Source organism: Lissotriton helveticus, chromosome 12 (assembly GCF_964261635.1).
Source record: "Lissotriton helveticus chromosome 12, aLisHel1.1, whole genome shotgun sequence".
Lineage (NCBI taxonomy): Eukaryota > Metazoa > Chordata > Amphibia > Caudata > Salamandridae > Lissotriton > Lissotriton helveticus.
In genome coordinates, this window is record NC_136073.1 from 806,602,230 (window position 1) to 806,623,856 (window position 21,627).

Here is a 21,627-nt window from a genome sequence, read left to right on the forward strand (position 1 = left end):
TGCCAATATCATTGCATACTTCATGCCTACACAGAGAACAGGCACTACCCTGGACAGTAGGTGTGCAAGCTTCATTGATTAAGAGAGAAAACACATTCAGCACTAACAGCACAGGTGCCACTGTTAAGACTGAATATGTTCTCTGGCGATTATTGGAACTTGCACACCTGTTTTGTAAGTGTGTGGAGAACAAGCACAACCCTTGACAGCGGTCATGCAAGTTTCATTCTTATGCAGAGGAAGAAGATCCTGGTTGATGAGGGCTGTTAGCATGAAAGCGGTCCTAGGAAGCTTGTTTCCGGTCCAGGGAAGGCATGGCTTGGCAGTTCGGGCTGGACTGTTCCCATGAGGCACAGGGTCAAGGCTGATTTGCATATGGCCATGTCTGAACTGGGGTGGCGGAGTGAGCTAAAGAACGATGATGGATTCAACCCAGATCTGTGACTGGGGGTGAGTGTCTGAAAAGTTTCAGCGCTCCGTCAATCATCTCCTTGTGTATAAAGAAGATCAAACATATCTTCACATTATCCCCTCTCCGTTTGTAACCGTGCCCTAGAACTCAAGAATAAAGGTATCCATTGAGTATCTCAGAGGTACTTTTAAAACTACACCCTGAGCACTCCCTCCTCACTCAAATAAAACCAAAAAGCCCGCTCCGCTGTAATTCAGGCGTCGTACTACAGCTGGGTTGCACTCGGCAGCCCGGCTGGGAACCCAATGATGAAGCATGCCACCAACTAGGTTCTTAAAAAAAACAAAGGTTTTTCTCATTCCAGTGTATGACATTGTGTCATCCTAACATTTGGGATCCCCTACAGGGACCGTCCACTTTGTTGTTTAATAATGAAATCCAGGGAGAAGGACGTTCTCCTTGTTTTCCTTGCTCTCTCTTTGTTGTTATTTTATTATTATGTGAGTGCAGGGGCACATTCCATTCACAAGCATGTGAATGCATTTTCAGCATGAGTAACAGTAATGCAAGTTTCACTTCTACAGTGTAACAGCTTTAGTCGTACAGAAAAAAAGACATGTGCAAGCTTCATTTACAAAGGGCGAATGGGTACAAAACTGGCAACAGCAGTGCAAGCTTCATTTACAAAGGGCGAATGGGTACAAAACTGGCAAGAGCAGTGCAAGCTTCATTTACAAAGGGCGAATGGGTACAAAACTGGCAACAGCAGTGCAAGCTTCATTTACAAAGGGCGAATGGGTACAAAACTGGCAAGAGCAGTGCAAGCTTCATTTACAAAGGGCGAATGGGTACAAAACTGGCAACAGCAGTGCAAGCTTCATTTCAAACAGGCAACAGGTACTGCACTGACAACAGAAGCGCAAGCTTCATTCACATTGGGGGAATGGGTAAAGCACAGGCAACAGCAGAGCAAGCTTCACTCACAAAGAGGGTAAGGGTACTGCACTGTCAACAGCAGTGCAAGCTTCATGCACAAAGGGGGAACGGGTACAGCTCTGACAACAGCAGTGCACACTTCATTCACAATGGGGGAATGGGTACAGCACTGGCAACAGCAGTGTAAGCTTCATCCACAAAGAGGGAACAGAAACAGCAGTGCAAGTTTCATTTACAGAGAGGGAACAGGCACAGAACTGGCAAAAGCAGTGCAAGCTTCATTCGCAAAGAGGAACAAGCTTCATTTACAAAGAGGGAACGGAAACAGCAGTGCAACGTTCATTCACAAAGAGGGAACAGGCACAGCACGGGCAACAGCAGTGCAAGCTTCAATAGGAAAGTCAGAACGGGCACAGCACTAGCAACAGCAGTGCAGCACTGGCAACAGCAGTGCAAGCTTCATTCACAAAGAGCAAACTGGTACAACACTGGCAATAGCAGTGCGAGTTTCTTCATAAAGCAAGAATAGGGACAACTCTGGCAACAGCAGTGCAGGTTTTACACATTGACAGAGAACAGGTACTACATTGGACAGCATCAGCAGTTATGCTAATTTCCTGCCCTAGTCCCTATCACCTCCGGTCTCATTCTAACCTATTGGAGTCTAATGTAATCCAAGATGATGTACAGACAGTGGTTTATCTCTTAATTCTCACCTTTTTATTGTAAACCACATTAATATCCAATTTACAGGGTGAGTAGTGCTATATAAAATGTACATGCATAAAAATATAGAGAATAGTCACAGAGTAAGGAAAGGCAGTGCAAGCTTCTTACGGATAGGTTTGTACAAAGGCAGACTGTAGAAGGCTGCGAAATACCGGTGCCAGAAACATACCTCAGGGTCCATCTCTTGCAGCTCCATGTCTAGCTGGGCGAGATCTTCCGGGGACATGGCTTTGAGGATTTCATCTTCGTCAATGTCCCGATACTTCTCCAGCTCCTTCTGGTAAGACATGTCTGCGGCGGTGTGGAGGCACCCTCTCTCTGGTGCACCAGCGAAGAGGTAGGCCTAGGACCATGAAAAGAGGTATATGAAGGACTGAACACAGACAATGCAACTGCTCTATTCAGAGGGAAAGAGTTATATAAGAGGCAATGTACTACACAGGTTTAAGATGGCTCCTCACCCCTGAAATACAATTTTAAGAATGAATGGTTCATCACAGCTAACAGCGCTCCTACCGGAACCGTGGACCCATGGGAAGTGGTGGGTGCGCCGTCAGAGCTCGTCGGCAAACAATCTTCGCCTTGCCCAGAATTCTAAATAACGCACTCTCAGGACACAGCACGGATATACTGTCAATAAGCCATTTAATTCAGCTCTACATAACGTGTTGCAGCTGCCCAAGCGCATTATGTGGAGCTGAATTAAAAGGATTATTGGCAGTAAATCTGGACCGTGTCCTGAAAGTGCTTTATTTGGAATTCTGGGCATGGCAAATAATTATATATAAATATTTTTTTAGTTCATGTATGAAACTATTCCAAGAGGTATGTGAATATATTTTGAATCCCCACAAATGAATAGTTGCTCCTTACAACTTGTTTTTTTGTCACAGATAAAATGCTAATATACATTTTGTGAATTTACCTAGGAATGGATCCTTGGATAACCAGGTTTATGAGTTAGCCCTGGTTTCTTCACTACTAGAGAAGACAGTTTTTAATACACAAGCGGACATCTTGTTGAAATGGTAATTCACATCGGGTATCCTACCACCCTACTTATAATAGTATTATTGTAACTTTGTTCTTCTGCCCCCAAAAGAATATTGAATATTTTTCTTGTGGACCCTCACACGCCCTATTGGTGCCATGCTTCATCATTGGGTTAAAACTTTACACACAGAAAAAGGTGTTCGTTACGAAATGTAGCTGTGTGTAAACACCAACTATGATAAATTGAGGCGGTTATACACGATATTAATTGCTTACCACTATAGCCTTGGAGGAGGCCGTAGCGGCTCTATCAGCCATTAAAGGCCCGCTACAGCGTTAAAGGACCGAGGCAAAGGTCTTTAACCAGGGAGCAGGCCTTTAATGGCCAGTAGAGCCCTCTAAGGGGGCTCTATGGCTATTAAAACATTCCGCCTCAAGAGGGCATAATGTTCTAATTAGTAAAACAAAGACCTCACGGAGCCCGAGGGGGTTTAAATCCCCTCGGCCTCCACGAGGCATTTGTTCACAGCACCAGCTGTGAACAAGCATTGGAATGTTGATGCTCTGGCTTCTACCGGCCATTAAAAGCCCAGCGCACTCTATTGTCTTCAATGGAGCGCTCAACACTCCAATGTTCTATTAAAGGTTACATCAGTGGTCCCTACAGTGCAGCTCTCAAAGCATTGCTCGCCTGGTCTTTATGTTTTTTTGTCTTTTTTACACAGGGCAAGCATTTATCTTGTAAATAGGAGGCTGAAGTGGCTGTCGTGATTGGTTCTCCTCTCACAACTACTCTCCCAATATCTGTTGGTTCTGTGACCGTCTGGAAGAGATCCCAGGGTCGAAGGCGTCAAAGCTGCATAAACTTTAATGGTGGGTTTTCATTTCTTAAAGGGAGTTGTACGCATTTCGCTAAAGTGCCCACTTGAGTCAAAAGCGGGAGCCATTAAATGGCAGCTGTTCAAGCAGAGTATCTTGAGAGTGGATGAAACAAAGACAGAAAACAGTCTGTCTCTGCTCCTCCTGTCTTTCAGCTGTCAGTACTAGATCTCCCACAAAGCCTGGGTCTTGCCAGTGCTGCCTTCTCCTTTGTGTGCAGACCTGGCAGTAGAATGCAGGCTGGAATATCTACCAAAGGATGTCTGACCCCAGTGAAGTGACTTTACTCAATGCGCCATTACCAAACCAGGCAGAACCTGGCAAGGACTGTATGCAGAAAGTTTGTGAAGTATGTATACGAGCCGCTCTATTGAATACCGCAAAGCCTGCTGTCTGGGGGCATTACTGAAAACTGCACAAATGTGATAACTGAGACATTGTGCGATTGGCATTGTGCATCGGGTCAAAAAATACTGATTGCGTTGTGAAAGATTGCACAGTGAACTGACAGCAAAGATATGGACAAATGTAAAGTAAAAGGATTTTTTTTTAAAGAATACAAACATGTGCTACTTGGGCATTTCTGAAAATGGCAGAGTGTGCTAGCTAACTGGACAATTATGGAAAGTACAAGGTGTCCTAATTGGGGCATAATGGAAAACTTTTAACTGAAACTGTGGAAAACTCCTGGTATAATGACTGGTTCCTCCGTTAACTTTTTATTTTGCACCCCTGATTTTCTACAAAGTTGAACAGACTTTGAACAATATCTGAAGAATGCTGAACATGCACGTCACTGGATGGTCGAGCCTCAGATATAAAACAAGCATTAGAAATGCAACAGGTCCCCCATTTTTTTGGGTTAGAGCTATTGGCATAGCTGATTCAGAAAAGGGGGCGGTGATGAACAGAGTGCCTGAATTAAGCAGACCACTCTTACCCAGTCCAAAGATCAGGGCTTGATCCATCACCGTTTTTTAGCTCACTGCACCATCCCAGCTCAGAACTTGGCTATATGCAAATTAGTCTGTTCCTGTCCCAGTGCATGATGGGAACAGGGCAAACCAAACTACCAAGCCAATTCTTATACTGGGAAGGAAACAAGCTACCGGGGACCGGTTTCTGGCATTTCAGCCTCGTCGGCCCGGCTTGCTTGAATCCTGATGGTGCAATGAGCAAGGGACTCACATCTGAGTATACCCTTCCACGCTTATGGTGGACAAAATGATTCAGAAAAGGGGGTGGTGATGAACAGAGTGCCTGAATTAAGCAGACCACTCTTACCCAGTCCAAAGATCAGGGCTTGATCCATCACTGGGCCAGGGACAGACTAATTTGCATATAGCCAGGTTCTGAGCTGGGATGGGGCAGTGAGCTAAATAACGGTGATGGATCAAGCCCTGATCTTTGGACTGGGTAAGAGTGGTCTGCTTAATTCAGACACTCTGTTCATCACCACCCCCTTTTCTGAATCGTTTTTGGCCACTATAGGTGTGGCAGGGTATACTCAGACATGAGTCCCTTGCTCACTGCTCCATCAGGATTCAAGCAAGCCGGGCCGACGAGGCTGAAATGCCAGAAACCGGTCCCCAGTAGCTTGTCTCCTTTCTGGTGAAGAATTGGCTTGGTAGTTTGGTCTGCCCTGTTCCCATGATGCACTGGGCCAGGGACAGACTAATTTGCATATAGCCAGGTTCTGAGCTGGGATGGGGCAGTGAGCTAAATAACGGTGATGGATCAAGCCCTGATCTTTGGACTGGGTAAGAGTGGTCTGCTTAATTCAGACACTCTGTTCATCACCACCCCCTTTTCTGAATCGTTATTGGCATAGCTGAACAGCTCCCGCACAGAAATTGCCACTTTGCAAGTGCCGAACAGAGCATTGCTCCGTGAAACGGCCTCAAAGCCTAAAACGATGTTTATAGCCTACAAAATAAGAAGACAGATCAGGATGAGTAGGGGGAACCGTGGACGTATTGGGATGGCCAACACAAGCAAACAATGAGTGAAATCGCCTGGGAGTGACCCAAGCATGCAAAGGCAGGAGAATCAGACCCAATGCACTAATAAAAACCCTGTATGTCTAAATCGCACAACAACGAACAAATGGCAATTCATGGGCATGCCAAAAGCCGACAGAGGAGATAACAACAGGTCTTGCAGACAGCGCATGCGCGCTGCCTAGGCTCAACCTGAATTAGAAGTGATAATAACCAATCTCATCATATAACGACGATGAAAATTACATGGTGCAACCCTATAAAACCTTTTTGAGATCTTTGCCCTCTGAGAACAACAGAGATGTGCGTAACTCAACCAGTGCATGGACTTAGACAAATTGTGGAATGTCTTGCCCTTTTGGAAATTGTGATAAAATAAATATGCTTTTCCGGCCCTGAAGAAGCTCATAACTGGGCGAAACGCGTTGGCTGCGTGGAATTGCTCTCTTACAGTCAAGAAGACCTTGAATAAAAGAAGCACAACAACAACCTCTTGACTCCGCTTTTCTTATCAATAAAGCAATGTGCTATTACTTATGCTCCTTTGAAGTTACATCTCAACCTTTACTTGAATATATCAGTAGGAACTTTGACCAGTATCCGAACCACTACGAAATATATTGCATTGATATGCTGTAAAAGGATTTAAACATGAGTCAGTATGTAATGAACACAGTATTATGCATAAACAATGCACCTATATTTACAGGAATCAACATTTTGGGGAGTCATTTACCGGCACATCATGCATTTAAATCATAATATTGTTTAGTGATAGTGACCAAAATTAGATTGGATCTAAACACAAATTTACCAATGGCAAGAGTTTTTTAAAAGAAATATTTGAAAAATAGTTGGAAATTCTGAATTGCAAGAATTTTTGGGGAGGGAAATCTGTTCGGACTGGAATGATTTTAAGACTACTCTGAAAGGCAGCTGCCTGTTTTCTACTATAAATACTTTGGGACATCAGTAACACAAAGGGTTGTTTTGCAGTTCATTAGGCCAGTAGCATTAGTAAAAAGAGTTGGGTATTTAAATGTAATTTAACAAGGAGGTCACAGTCACCTTAGGAACTTCGGGATTTAACCCACATACTAACCAGCAGCCTGATAGCTACGAGCAGGGACCGTACTGCATTTATCAGCTCAAAAAAGAACCCTGTTTCTTGAGTATTCTTACTCTAGTCTTTTGGACTCTGTCAAATTGGAATCAGAAATGAAATAATATATGTTGTATATGTGGAAATAGCCTTGAGGAAGCCCCGGCGCAATTAGCCAATAGGGGGCGAAACACATGTCGGCTGTCCATGTTTCACTATAAAATAATAAAGATGTCTCACTGCAATCTGAAGTAGTTCTGGCCTCTGTATGACGACTTTTAAGAACGGATATTAATCCAAACAAGTATTTATTGATCTCTCATGGAGTACACACTCTCCATCCTTCAAACTTGTCTTCCTTTATGAAGCTCAAGAGGTCCAGATCTTCGAGTGTGTCTCCAACTACCTATAAAAGGAGCTTATCAAAGCGTTGTTTAAACCTTGGAATCCTTGGACCTTTCTGCTTTGCCGATCACAGTCACCTTACCACAATGTATATTTTAGATTTTAAGGCCCTGATTATAAGTGCACCTAAACAAATAATGCCTAATCTCAATATGGAGGGGACCGAGAGGAAAAAAGTGGGCTATTTACATTCATATCCTCCCTCACATAATACAATTCAGAAAGAAAAGTGAATGAGGCATAAACAGGCCACCATAGGAAAATTGCCCAATTCTGGGAGACCCTATGTATCCTGGCAATAACTTACATTAGTCAAAGTGGGACCTTGAACCAAACCACTTGAAAATCAATTCATAAATTTGAAAGGTGTGGCCTCACACACCCCCTGCGTGTCATGCTTCATCCTCGGCCATCCTACCACGCCAGCGCATTGTCTAGTGGCGGATCGCTTCATCAATGAGATACTTGGAAGCCTATATGAATGAGGGTTGGGATCCACGCACGACGCAAAGATTAAAAATCCCAGGAACCCTCCCAATGAGATACCTTTATTTGATTATGAGGCTGATTAAAAAATAGATCGATGTCTGGGAGTCACCATCACTCCCGCAAATCTTAGGTGATTATAAGTGGCCAGAATAACACAAACCGCTAGACAAACAGCTGTTTTCAAGGGAATCAGAAATATATTGAAAAGATTTGGTATGTGACTTTATATTTCATAATAAGGAAAGATTTGAGGCATAAGGATTTTTATGCCACTGCTTATGTTCACTATCAATGTGCAAATAATTAGAACGGATTACTCCTTAGGACGGTAAGTTATGACCATGTTGGTTTAATAAAGTCATACATATTAAATGTTGGTGTATTTTGATTTTTATCGGATTTACTATACTCTGCCATGTAACTTAGGGTCAGATGCACAAAACACAGGTCACAAAATATTGGTCGCAAATTGTAGTTATACAACCAGTGTGAATTTTGAGACTCGACACTTGTACAAACAGCTCGGTTAAAAAAATTCTGATCTGTAGTGAGTCCAATCAGACCACCCTGCATCAATATTCATGAGGTAGGTTGCAAATTTCAACTCACTAGGATTGGTGGGCATCACCGGGATGGTGACCTGCTGTTGAGGTGGTCCAAGGTGACCACTTCCCTTTTGGAATTGGCGCACCGTCCCATGCTGAGAGCTGGTAAAATGTCAGTGTTTTGCGAATGGATTTCGGGAGCAAACATTAATACATTCCAGAACAAATTGCTTTACTACACTGCAAAAATATTCAAATCATTTGCAATCAAAGCACTGCTTGGCACATCTGGCTTTTAGTTTTTGATATTGTTCCAGCCACTATAAAACAAATGACATTTGCAAACATTTGTCGGCTTAAAGGTGATTTTCTCTTGAGCATCTTTGTACAAAATTGAATCAGGTCAGAATTGAAGACATTATTACTTGTATTAAAATGTTTAATTAGTGCCCAGATTTCTTCTTTTGAAGACAGCCCAATTTACTGGAAAGGGGTCATATATGAGACATTACACACAGCATCCTCATATACACTTGGAAAGTGTCATTTAAGGGACATCTCCAAGGTTCAAAGAAATGATCTTTTAAGAAACAGGACACTGCTTACAACCAGCAACAGGAAAGAAAAGGTCATATAAAATAGATCACGTTGCTCGAGACCGCTTAGACATAGGGACACAGTCATGCCTGGCCCGAGAGAGCGCAGACAGAGAGAGACCTAGGCACATAATTAGGTTCATTTTAGTTACATCATCTTGCACGAGGCATGCCTAGACACAACGAAGGCTGGACACAATGGTGACATCACACTACACGAGACGGCTACAGACAAGTAAAGGGTCATATCAGAGACATTACACGAGACATGCCAAGATCTAGGTCATGGCTCATGCTGGAGACATCACATTACCTGAGATAGACCTAAACAGAATTGAAATACCCACAAAATGGGAGTTATTTGCCAACAGGAAAGCTTGTGGGGCTGAACAGCAGCCACAGAGATTGTTGTGTAACCAACAGGTCTCAAGCTAGACTGCAGGCATGGCTGCCCCAATGATGCAGTCTCCCAATAAGGAAGAATGAGCTTGGTAACATGTTTCCCATATTATGGGCGAAACCGGTCCTAGGTTGCTAGTGTTCCGGTTCAGGGAAGACCTGGCAGACGCCTGAGCTGCCGACTCAGGCGCTGGGGATCTGGGTTTGAGTCTCAGCGTCGGCGCAACATCCTGTGATTCTGGGCAAATTCGTTAATCTTCCCCATGCCCATGGACAGCGCCTGGATACCCTCATGGGTGATAAGCTGCTGTATAAACATACAAACTTTTCACTTTAACTTGGCAGTTCGGGCTGGACTGTTCCCATTGGAGCGGGGTGAAGACTGATTTGCATATCGCTGGGTCAAAGGTGAGGTGGCATGGTGGGCGAAAAGCGACGCACTGGGATGCGGCCCGAGCGATTACCAGTGGCTGAGATTAAATCAAGCATTCCACCCATCACCTTGTTGTTGCACATGTTGACAACTAGCAGACTAGGACTGAGGAGCACTGCTGGGAGAGCTGTGGGTAGGCCACCCACCGAGCATGCTTGTCCTTGCTGCGCGTGGGTCCCAGTACTGTGGGCCAGAACGGAGGTGCATTGGCAGAGCAGTGTACTGGCTGTGTACAGAAACACAAGATGGACGCTTCAGGGCAAGAACGAATCACAAGGGTGGAGCGGTGTATGGGCCCTGGGTGTGGAATAACAGGTCACGACTGGGGTGCACTGGTGGAGGCTGGAGTGGGCCCAAATGTGAGAGCAGCAAGGCTGCCTGGAGGTCAGAACTGAGGTACACCAGCGAGTAAATATGTTTATAAAAACACCTGAGGCGCATCAACAGAGCTGTGCCTAGGCCTCGGTACTGGAATTGAAGGTTAAATTGCAAGTCTGGATTGAGATGGGCAGGTACAGGTCTTTCGCCCCCCTACTACCAGCAGCACAGATAGTGGCAGGTTGGGATAGAGGCCCCTCGGTGGAGCTTTGTCATTTTCATACATGCCAACGTTTTAGAAGAGTAAAGAGGGATTTTTTGAAAAAATAATCGAGAGAATGTATTTCCCCCTTTGAAGCCGAGGTGGTAGACAGCTGAAATACAGCCGGTTTTGGCTTTAAAGGTTGGGAGTCTCCCGCCCGAATCAGGCCTATTGACATGTATGAACGTTAAATGCCCGCAGTGAGCCTGGCATGGGTGGTGCCTCCAGCTGCACTGGCCTCAGAGCAGGGCGTTGCCCTTATCTCCTTCCACACATGCCTGGGCGGGCTTTGGGCTAAAGGGGCACCCACTGGTCACACCGCCTGAAAAATGGGCATTTATAGATCTGTTGGCAACTTCTCCTTGATTCCATGAGTAGTGACGGGATTATAGCGCTATGTAGACGCACATACATTTCATTACTTATGCGTGTATTTCATTTTCTTCATACATGTATTTACTTCCATGCGTCCACGTATGGACTTGTTTAGGTACTGCTAAATTCGTAATGCACCTTACGTTTGAAGCCGCTTCATGCAACTAACCAGGCACACTTTATACATTAACATAAGTTCAAAATAAAAGAACGCACGCCTTCATTTTGATGATCGGCCCCCTTATAGAATACTCCTCCATTCTTGTTTATATCCACCGAACCCATGCATTTTAGAGCAAAGTTATAGAAGAGTGGGTTAAAGCGGCAGCTGTAGAACTGTTTGCATAAACGTAAACCCCGTCACGACTTGACCTTTCGTCCATCCGAGATAGATGCAATGAAGACCGTCTAGCCTGGCTATAACACGTTAGAGCAAATGTATAAAGAAATAGCACAAAAGAGCATCGCAAAGTCCTAGTTACTAATATGGACTGCTGCTTCTCTTCTCCTGTACCGGGGCTCTTTAGGGCTGCCTAGCGCCACACAAGCATCTTTGCGGCATAGTGCCACTGGAGTCAAGCTATCCTGGCTGATGAGGGGTGAAAGCCCGAAACCGGTAACAGGATGCTTGTTTCTGGTCCAGGAAGGACCTGGCTTGGCAGTTCGGGCTGGACTGTTCCCATGGGGCATAGGGTCAAGACTGATTTGCATATGGCTGGGTCCAAACTGGAATGGCATGGTGAGCAAAAAACATTGGATTTAGGCCCAGATCTCTACTGAGGTGAATGTATGACATTGTTCTGCGTTCTGTCCATCACTTGTTCTTTTTGCATTTGTCACCCCGTGTGGGACGGGTATGCCCCAGACATGCGTCTCATGCTCTCCATGCCACTGGATTCAAGCTATCCTGGCTGATGAGGGGTGAAACCTCGAAACCGGTCCTAGGATGCTTGTTTCCAGTGCAGGGAGGACATGACCTGGCAGTTTGGACTGGACTGTTCCCATTGGGCGCAGGGTCAAGACTGATTCGCATACGGCTGGGTGCAAACTGGAATGGCATGGGGAGCAAAAAAAACGATGGATTTAGGCCCAGATCTCTGTACTGGGGTGAATGTATGACATTGTTCTGCATTCTGTCCATCAATTGTTCTTTTTGCATAGTGCCATCCAGCATGGGTTTTGTACTGTGGGGATCCACTTTCAGTTAAAATCCTGTGTCTATGCCATACATGGCAGCACACATGCAATATTTAAAATCTGAGACATGCAATATTTAAACTACTAGGAGAAATTAAAACATTTCGCCCATTTTTGGCTTGCCTGAAGTTGGCATCATTTTCTGATGCCAGGCTGGATCTGAAAATCTTTTCTGATCTGGTTTTGCCTCCAAATCCATTGATGGCAGCGTAGGAACGACCAAGGAATCCCTCAGACAGTATTTGGGCAACAAAAGGGCTAATTTCTACCCCCCAAAAAAGTTTTGCGCTGGCAGTAAATATCATATCAAGCCTCTGTGATGCTTTGCGTCATTTTGCATGACTTTGCGGTGGCGCAAAGATTGGGTGTCGAAGCCGCAAAACTGTGTGCAATTTGTGGTGTGCTCTAGCGAAAGGGTAATTGAAATACTTTTTCAACTAGTTCATTTTTGCGTAAAACTTCTGGGGTGTGAACACGCTGCTTTTTATATTGCACGGAAAACCATAAGGGTGGTTATACAAATGACTTAAGGTTTACACGGGTCACAATAATGTCACAGTGAGTTCAATACAGGGGCCTCTGGTGGCGCAATTCACAACATTTACGCCTTCCACGTAACCAAGTCCATATCCATAGACCTGAGCCACACAATGGGATTTCACATTTGAAAATGGATTTGCTCACACAAAAAATTCACCCGGGGGTGAAGGAAGTTTCTGAGGAGCAAATCTCATACGTGTGCATTTTAGGGGGTTCTAGGTCGCAGACCCCAGCTAAAGGTAGGGCGCGCCCACAAACTAGCCTGCTTGCGGGTGTAAATGACTTTGTGCAGATAGTTTGATACCCCGAAAAAAATCTGAATATTTGCTCTAAACAAAGAGTATTACGTTGTGAATGGAAGGGGGCACCCCCATTATTGGTGGGGGTAAGTGTGAAATAGATTGCTTCAGCGCCAGATTTCCGTATTTGAAAAATGTGCTTGAAGTGGGTCACAGACTTCCAAAAAGTTGGAAATTGACGCGAAAGATGCCCAAAGGCCACTTGAGTTCATTTTTCGACCCCAGAAGTGTGGGGCCTTCTTTAAAGCGAGCAGCTCCAGCTGTCCGACAGGAGCAGCCATGCTCGCCGGCTGGCCCCCCGAGCTATTCCAGGGACAGATCTGCAGAGTCAGCGCTTTCAGGAGCCGCCGAGAGGGACATTAATACCGCTGCGATGGACTGAGTGTGTAAACCCATCACTGGCCTGCCTGGGCCTCTCTCCTGGGCGGCCACCCCAAACCCCTCGACGTGAGCACCCCTGGGCGGGTCAGGACGCTTCCACGGCGCGCGTTATTAATACCCAAATCACTTGTACACACTTTCTGTGGTAAAAAGTGGGTTGGTCTAGCAGGAATTAGAACCACAAATGTGTGGGTCACTCTCTCGTCTCTGTAGTGTGTTAAAGCCCAGCACTGCCCTAGTGTTACAACTCGCCCTCGTTCACCCTCTTTGATAAATCTTTGTTTCTTTTATAATGTTATTGTTTTGTGTAGGCGACATGTTACATTTGAGTTTATCCAGTGGTTTTGGTATAGTCAACCACTGAAGACCATGGTTTGGCCATTGCTGCAGGTGCATAGTGAAATTTAAAAAAATGGATATGCGACTGGGGCGGTGGGGTTCTTCTAGGACCCAGAACCCATGATTGGGCCCTCTGGGGGTGGACATCTTGGTACTAAAGTTTGATCCACCAAAGATCTGAAGCGGTAGCTTCAGCTCCAAAACTTTTGAGCTGTTCTAGGTGTCCACGCTGGTATGTGCTATCTTACATTGGTTCGTCCATGGTTTCTCGCGACCCACAACAAAAGCAGAGACATTCCACACTATCTTCACTCCAGCCCCTTGCCGCGGATATACGGGCGATTCGGACACCTTGTTCTTCAGCGCTTCTACACCAGGGTCTTAGGATAGTGGCCTGGACAACAAAACATTTGCCCTTCGCCTCCTCAGATGCCGGTGGGGCTGTGACCTCAAGTTGAAGGAGAGAGGGCCTGGAACACCCACCAATCACTCTTTGGAAAGATTTCTTGAACACTAGACGGCGGTTGGATGGGAGTGGGCTCCACCTAGAAGAATCCATGGAAGAGGTACTCCGGGGAGGGGTCCCTCATTATTCACTCCTGTAGCGGCATTTGGGACAATAGGTCATTTCCAGCCTAGAGTGGGCAGTGTGGACCATCTGTCCTTTGGTCCGTCCAAGGTTCTAGGTGGAACAAGTGAACCTCATGCTCTATCACAGGCTCTTGGCACAGTTGCCCCACGGCAGAGGTGGCATTGCCTGGTAACCCTTCCCCGCACTTCTTCAGAAACTCACGGGTAGACGGGTCCTGGGTGGAGGCAGGATTTGGCTCCCAACCATCTTTCGGTTCTTCTGTCAATGGCGCCATGACAAAGGAGTGAAGCGCTGAACCACCGACCTATCACTTCTGAGCGGCGGCAAACACTGGCCCAGGACAGGGAGGGGCGGGTTGTTGTGGAAGTGCTCCTCCTGAAGCTCCTGGGACGGTTACTCAAGGCAGGTGGGGGTGAGTTGTCCAGAAATTGCTCCTTCTGAGGTTCCTGGGTCACAGGCCTGGTCTGTGGTGAAGATGGGTCAACAAATTCTATCACCACTCTTTCAGGGTACTCGATACTGAAGCATCATGGTTGATAACGAGCACTTGTCCCTTGTACTGTGAGGCGGAAGTATGATCTCTGTCTTGCTACCCAGAGCTAGATACTGGGCCTGTAGGTAGGATGCAGTTTATGAGAGCTAGTCCCTGGTACTGAAAGTGAGTCACTGGTCCTGGGAGCCAGGCCCTTGTACTGTGAGTCAGTTCCTGGTTTTTTGAGCTATATCTGGAAATGGAATCCATTGACGGGAGCGGTGGGCTAGGGCTTGGCATTGGATCGCCGCTCTGGTACTATCGGCTAAACCCTGGTAATGGAACTCATCACCTGGTGCGGTCATCTAATCCCTGGTATTAGTTCCAACCTCTGGTACTAGGAGTTAGACTCTGATAATGCAAAGACTACCTTGGTATAGTAGGTTAAGCCGAGAAACTGTGGGCTACTCTGGTTCCGAGTGGTAGGCCTGGTGTTGTGTGCTAGATCATGCAACTGTTAGTCACTGCTACGAAAACCTAGGCCCCGGCACTGTGCGCTATAACCAACTACTAGCCGCATGGTGCTAGATACTGGTGCTGTATGCTAGGCCTAGGTAGTGAGAGCCTGACATGAGTGCTGAGAGTTAGACTCGGTACCGGAAGCTGAATCCTGGTTTAGGATACCAGCCACTGCTTCTATGCGCTAAAAAGAATGAAAAAAGAGGTTGGGTGTTTGTACAACCGAAAAGGGGGCGGACCACAAGTAAACAAATACCATTAATGACTCTTCCTCTAAACTTAAAGCTAATTTCATACACAGAACATACCTGAATAGGTTGTATAGAGCGACAACAAAAATTCCTACTATTATTTATCTTAATTGTGCAAGTATCAATTCAGGGAGCACATACAAACAAATTAATAAGAGTGTACACAGTTCTATGATCTTCAATCAAAAAATAATAAAATTGATGAAGTCCTCAAACCAGTGATGAAGTGAGTAAAGAATGGTAGGTTACTATTTAAAAAGCAAATATTAAAAGTTCCTTCTACGACGCAAGACTCATTATCTAGTAGCTGTCATTACCATTAATTCAGGTTTATATGGAAATTAAATGCACAAGTTCAAGTTTTGAGAAGGTAAAGTGGGGATATGGTGTAGATATTTTCATCAGAAAGTCTCCATTTCCCACTACAAATTTCCAGTGTCATGCTATGGCCCAAATAACCTTTTTCAGGCCTCTATCAGTAATTTTCGGTTGGGTTGAGAGGCAACAATTATCAGATGTCTGGGTAATTTCGGTGTCAATTTTTCCTGGCAGAAATGTCGACGGGTTTCAACCCTGCTCAATTTCAGGGTCTGCTCAGGGCATGGACATGGTGCAATCATTGTTTGTCAGGAGCGATGCATGGAGGACCTTTTTGTATGTCGGCTACTGTTACTTGTGAAGCGTTTATGCTGGTTGATAGGAAAACCAGGAGTTGTTTGAAAGGTAAGGCTATGTTTGAGGAGCTTTAATCTGGTACGGTGAACTAGACAGCCTGGAACTGAGGCTGGTGTGGTTAGATATACGGTGGTCGTGGAGCCAGGACCTGATACTGTGACTCGCACGCTGGTGATGTAAGCCGACCATCACGCTGTAGATAGAGCTGAAATCAGGTGTTTATCCATCAGCGGTGACCTTGGGGTGTCTGTGAGTAGTATGAATTGGTCGGAGGAGTGGTGAGTCGGAGGACTTAGCTCTCTATACATCAGTCTAGGGAAGCGTTCCCTCCCGTGAGGTAGGGTATGCATAAGGGCGTACCTTACTCAAAGTTTCCCCAAAGAGATCACCCGGTGAGTCTATGGGCACCTACCTCCTTGTGAGAGCCACCCGGAGGCCTCCCAGTAAGCGGTGCATGGGGGTCAGGGGTGGTTCCCCTCATGGGGGGTGGTTCCCCTCATGGGGGGTGGGGGTGTACCTTTATGGTCAGTGAGTTTGTCTAAGTACGAGGAGCCAAGTCCAGCTGGCTCTGAGTGACCCGGCGGAGGTTGGGCCAAGCTGTCAGAGTCTGGTATAATGTGCCTCCCTGGTAGATTCTGCATTGGGAACCGACCTCCAAAATGTGTGTGTTGAGGTTACTTCGTTGTAAGTCTGTGTATGGGATTACCTCCCTGTGAGTGGTATGTGCGTGGTCTGGATGGCACTCACTCTTTCAGACTGACTGTCGAGGCTTACCTCCCAGAGACTTTCGACTGAAAACTTACTTCCCTGTGAGTTGTGTGTTGAGGTGGAGGATACATCCCTGTAAGTTGTGTGCAGGGGAGTTTCCAGCAGGGAAGGGAGTATGTCAGTCTCCGGGGACCTTCCCTCCCCGTGGACATGTCTGGGGCGGCCTTACGTTCCGGACAGTCTATGGGGGAATGAGTGTGCGTGTGTGTTCTGTGTGAGAGAGATGGGTGGTGTGTGTCACTGTTAAAGAGCAGGGGGGACATGGAAGGTTACCTCACTCACTAGGAGTCCCTCTGTTCGGGGGGGGGGGGGGGGTACGTCTGCACGAGGCTGTCTGCAGTGACTTACCTCATTCTGGGGCGGGGGCAGAGGGGGGCACATAACTGATCGGGTTGATCCCCGGGGCTTACCTTGGCGTGAGCTGCGGCTCGGCTGTCCTGGAGGGCGCGGGGAGACCGATCCGTGGGTCACTCGGGGCTGGTGGTGGTGGGCAGGGAGCGCAGGGGAGCCGCGGGTCCGGTGCCCTGCAGGGTGAGTGAGCAGAGCAGCAGGCTGCTGGGGGCCGGGAGGGCTGCTGCAGGCTGCTGGGGGAGGGGGTGACATCAGCATTTTATTATTTTGGCTGCAGCTGGTGAGCAGATCATATGGACGGGTGGAGGGCGCCTTCGCCCGGAGGGCTGTGGACATCGTGTGGTGAGAACGGGCACAGCACGCGCAGGCCGCGCTGTGGAGCTCTGAAGCTCCCGGGTGTCACCCGAGGCTAAGCGCCTAGAGGCTGTGCGGGCTGCAGGGCACAAACGGTACACTAGTGGCCTGGGATCTGTTACCAGCCCCACACTGCCCAACTATCGGAGCCCCACACTGCCCAACTGTCAGAGCCCCACACTGCCCAACTGTCAGAGCCCCACGCCGCCCAACTGTCAGAGCCCCACACTGCCCGACTGTCCGAGCCCCACGCCGTCCGACTATCAGAGCCCCACACTGCCCGACTGTCAGAGCCCCACACTGCCCAACTATCAGAGCCCCACACTGCCCAACTGTCCCAGCCCCACGCCGCCCAACTGTCCGAGCCCCACGCCGCCCAACTGTCCGAGCCCCACGCCGCCCAACTGTCCGAGCCCCACGCCGCCCAACTGTCCGAGCCCCACGCCGCCCAACTGTCCGAGCCCCACGCCGCCCAACTGTCCGAGCCCCACGCCGCCCAACTGTCCGAGCCCCACGCCGCCCAACTGTCCGAGCCCCACACTGCCCGACTGTCAGAGCCCCACACTGCCCGACTGTCAGAGCCCCACGCTGCCCGACTGTCAGAGCCCCACGCTGCCCGACTGTCAGAGCCCCACACTGCCCGACTGTCCGAGCCCCACGCCGCCCAACTGTCGGAGCCCCACGCCGCCCAACTGTCAGAGCCCCACCCTGCCCAACTGTCAGAGCCCCGCGCCGCCCAACTGTCAGAGCCCCACACTGCCCAACTGTCAGAGCCCCGCGCCGCCCAACTGTCAGAGCCCCACGCCGCCCAACTGTCAGAGCCCCACGCCGCCCAACTGTCCGAGCCCCACGCCGCCCAACTGTCCGAGCCCCACGCCGCCCAACTGTCCGAGCCCCACGCCGCCCAACTGTCCGAGCCCCACGCCGCCCAACTGTCCCAGCCCCACGCCGCCCAACTGTCCCAGCCCCACGCCGCCCAACTGTCCCAGCCCCACGCCGGCCAACTGTCCCAGCCCCACGCCGCCCAACTGTCCCAGCCCCACGCCGCCCAACTGTCCGAGCCCCACGCCGCCCAACTGTCCGAGCCCCACGCCGCCCAACTGTCCGAGCCCCACGCCACCCAACTGTCCGAGCCCCACGCCGCCCAACTGTCCGAGCCCCACGCCGCCCAACTGTCCGAGCCCCACGCCGCCCAACTGTCCGAGCCCCACGCCGCCCAACTGTCCGAGCCCCACGCCGCCCAACTGTCAGAGCCCCACGCGGCCACGTGCACGTTTCACAATCCCAACACTGGGCTGTGCAAGATTCACAATCCCAACACTGGGCTGTGCAAGATTCACAATCCCAACACTGGGCGGTGCAAGATTCACAATCCCAACACTGGGCTGTGCAAGATTCACAATCCCAACACTGGGCTGTGCAAGATTCACAATCCCAACACTGGGCTGTGCAAGATTCACAATCCCAACACTGGGCTGTGCAAGATTCACAATCCCAACACTGGGCTGTGCAAGATTCACAATCCCAACACTGGGCTGTGCAAGATTCACAATCCCAACACTGGGATGAGCAAGATTCACAATCCCAACACTGGGATGTGCAAGATTCACAATCCCAACACTGGGCTGTGCAAGATTCACAATCCCAACACTGGGCTTTGCAAGATTCACAATCCCAACACTGGGCTGGGCAAGATTCACAATCCCAACACTGGGCTGTGCAAGATTCACAATCCCAACACTGGGCTGTGCAAGATTCAGAGCCCCAACACTGGGCTGTGAAAAATTCGCTATCCCAACACTGGGCTGTGCAAGATTCTCAATCCCAACACTGGGCTGTGCAAGATTCGCAATCCCAACACTGGGCTGTGCAAGATTCACAATCCCAACACTGGGCTGTGCAAGATTCGCTATCCCAACACTGGGCTGTGCAAGATTCGCTATCCCAACACTGGGCTGTGCAAGATTCGCAATCCCAACACTGGGATGTGCAAGATTTGCAATCCCAACACTGGGATGTGCAAGATTCGCAATCCCAACACTGGGCTGTGCAAGAGTCGCAATCCAAACACTGGGCTGTGCAAGATTCACAGCCCCAACTTTGGGCTGTGCAAGAGTCGCAATCCCAACACTGGGCTGTGCAAGATTCACAATCCCAACACTGGGCTGTGCGAGATTTGCAGGACTGGGAGGCATGGGTCTGTTTCACTACCAGAATGAACCTGTGAAGTGAAGCTTAACTCCTTTCACCCTCAAGTGACATAATCTCTCACGTAGGAACCTAGGAACCGTGAAGATGGCTGCATTAATTATTATAAAGCTTACAGTTCATTAGTAAAACTAAAGAACAGACTAGCACTGAGACTTTTAAGAAGTATTTGCCCCTCATTTGTGTGATTTTCGTGACTGCATTTTATTCTTTCTTTCAAGTAGACTTGTGCTTCGTTATTATTGTACCCCTGGTGTGCCCCCCCTGCTCCCTGCCGCTGCTCCCTCACGGCCCGCCCCCTTTTCTTTTCTGTAACCCCACTGGCCGCCCCGCTCCCGCCTCCCAGCTGCTCCTCCCTCCCACTTCGCCTCATATGGAGCCCGCGCGTATGCGCAGCGGGCGCGCCGATTGTGCGCCAAAGGCAAGCCCGTCTGCGCCCATTCGCGCCCGTCCACGCCCGAACCACGCCCAGCGCCAGGACCCCTGGTCCTCGATGATGCCAGCACACCAGACGAACTTACGACGCCGCCAGCCTCCACGCACTCAATGCCGGCCGAAAGCCCGCCTGCTATCGAGCCACCCCGAAATGCACACACGGACCCTTCACCTGCCAAGCCTGCCAATTCACCTGCCTTCGACCATGCACCGCACCCGCCAAGCCGAACACCAGCAACAACAACCTCAAGTGCATCCTGCTCAACACCCGCTCCGTCCACAGGCACGCCGTCGAACTCTGGAACCTCCTCGACACAACATCACCAGACGTGGCAAGATTCACAATCCCAACACTGGGCTGTGCAAGATTGGCAATCCCAACACTGAGATGTGCAAGATTGGCAATCCCAACACTGGGCTGTGCAAGATTCGCAATCCCAACACGGAGCTGTGCAAGATTCGCAATCCCAACACTGGGCTGTGCAAGATTCACAATCCCAACACTGGGCTGGGCAAGATTCACAATCCCAACACTGGGCTGTGCAAGATTCACAATCCCAACACTGGGCTGGGCAAGATTCACAATCGCAACACTGGGCTGGGCAAGATTTACAATCCCAACACTGGGCTGTGCAAGATTGGCAATCCCAACACTGGGATGTGCAGGATTCGCAATCCCAACACTGGGATGTCCAGGATTCGCAATCCCAACACCGGGATGTGCAGGATTCGCAATCCCAACACTGGGACGTGCAGGATTCGCAATCCCAACACTGGGCTGTGCAAGATTCGCAATCCCATGGCAAGATTCACAATCCCAACACTGGGCTGTGCAAGATTCACAATCCCAACACTGGGCTGTGCAAGATTCACAATCCCAACACTGGGCTGGGCAAGATTCACAATCCCAACACTGGGCTGTGCAAGATTCACAATCCCAACACTGGGCTGTGCAAGATTCGCAATCCCAACACTGGGATGTGCAAGATTTGCCATCCAAACACTGGGATGTGCAAGATTCACAATCCCAACACTGGGATGTGCAAGATTCGCAATCCCAACACTGGGCTGTGCAAGATTCACAATCCCCACACTGGGCTGTGCAAGATTCACAATCCCAACACTGGGCTGTGCAAGATTCACAATCCCAACACTGGGCTGTGCAAGATTCAGAGCCCCAACACTGGGCTGTGAAAAATTCGCTATCCCAACACTGGGCTGTGCAAGATTCTCAATCCCAACACTGGGCTGTGCAAGATTCGCAATCCCAACACTGGGCTGTGCAAGATTCACAATCCCAACACTGGGCTGTGCAGGATTCGCAATCCCAACACTGGGATGTGCAGGATTCGCAATCCCAACACCGGGATGTG

General features: G+C 48.6%; 1 protein-coding gene across 1 annotated transcript in view; it reads right to left on the reverse strand.

Moving 5' to 3' along the window:
- The window catches only part of TMOD4 (tropomodulin 4), a 124,736-nt gene extending 107,268 nt beyond the window's left edge, over nucleotides 1–17,468 (reverse strand). The window contains exons 1-2 of the mRNA XM_078669206.1: nucleotides 17,317–17,468; nucleotides 2,247–2,420 (exon numbers count right to left, since the gene is read on the reverse strand). Coding sequence (XP_078525332.1) covers nucleotides 2,247–2,366 — 120 coding nt within the window. The 5' untranslated portion in view covers nucleotides 2,367–2,420; nucleotides 17,317–17,468. The remainder of the gene's footprint in view (nucleotides 1–2,246; nucleotides 2,421–17,316) is intronic.
- Nucleotides 17,469–21,627: the final 4,159 nt, after the last annotated feature.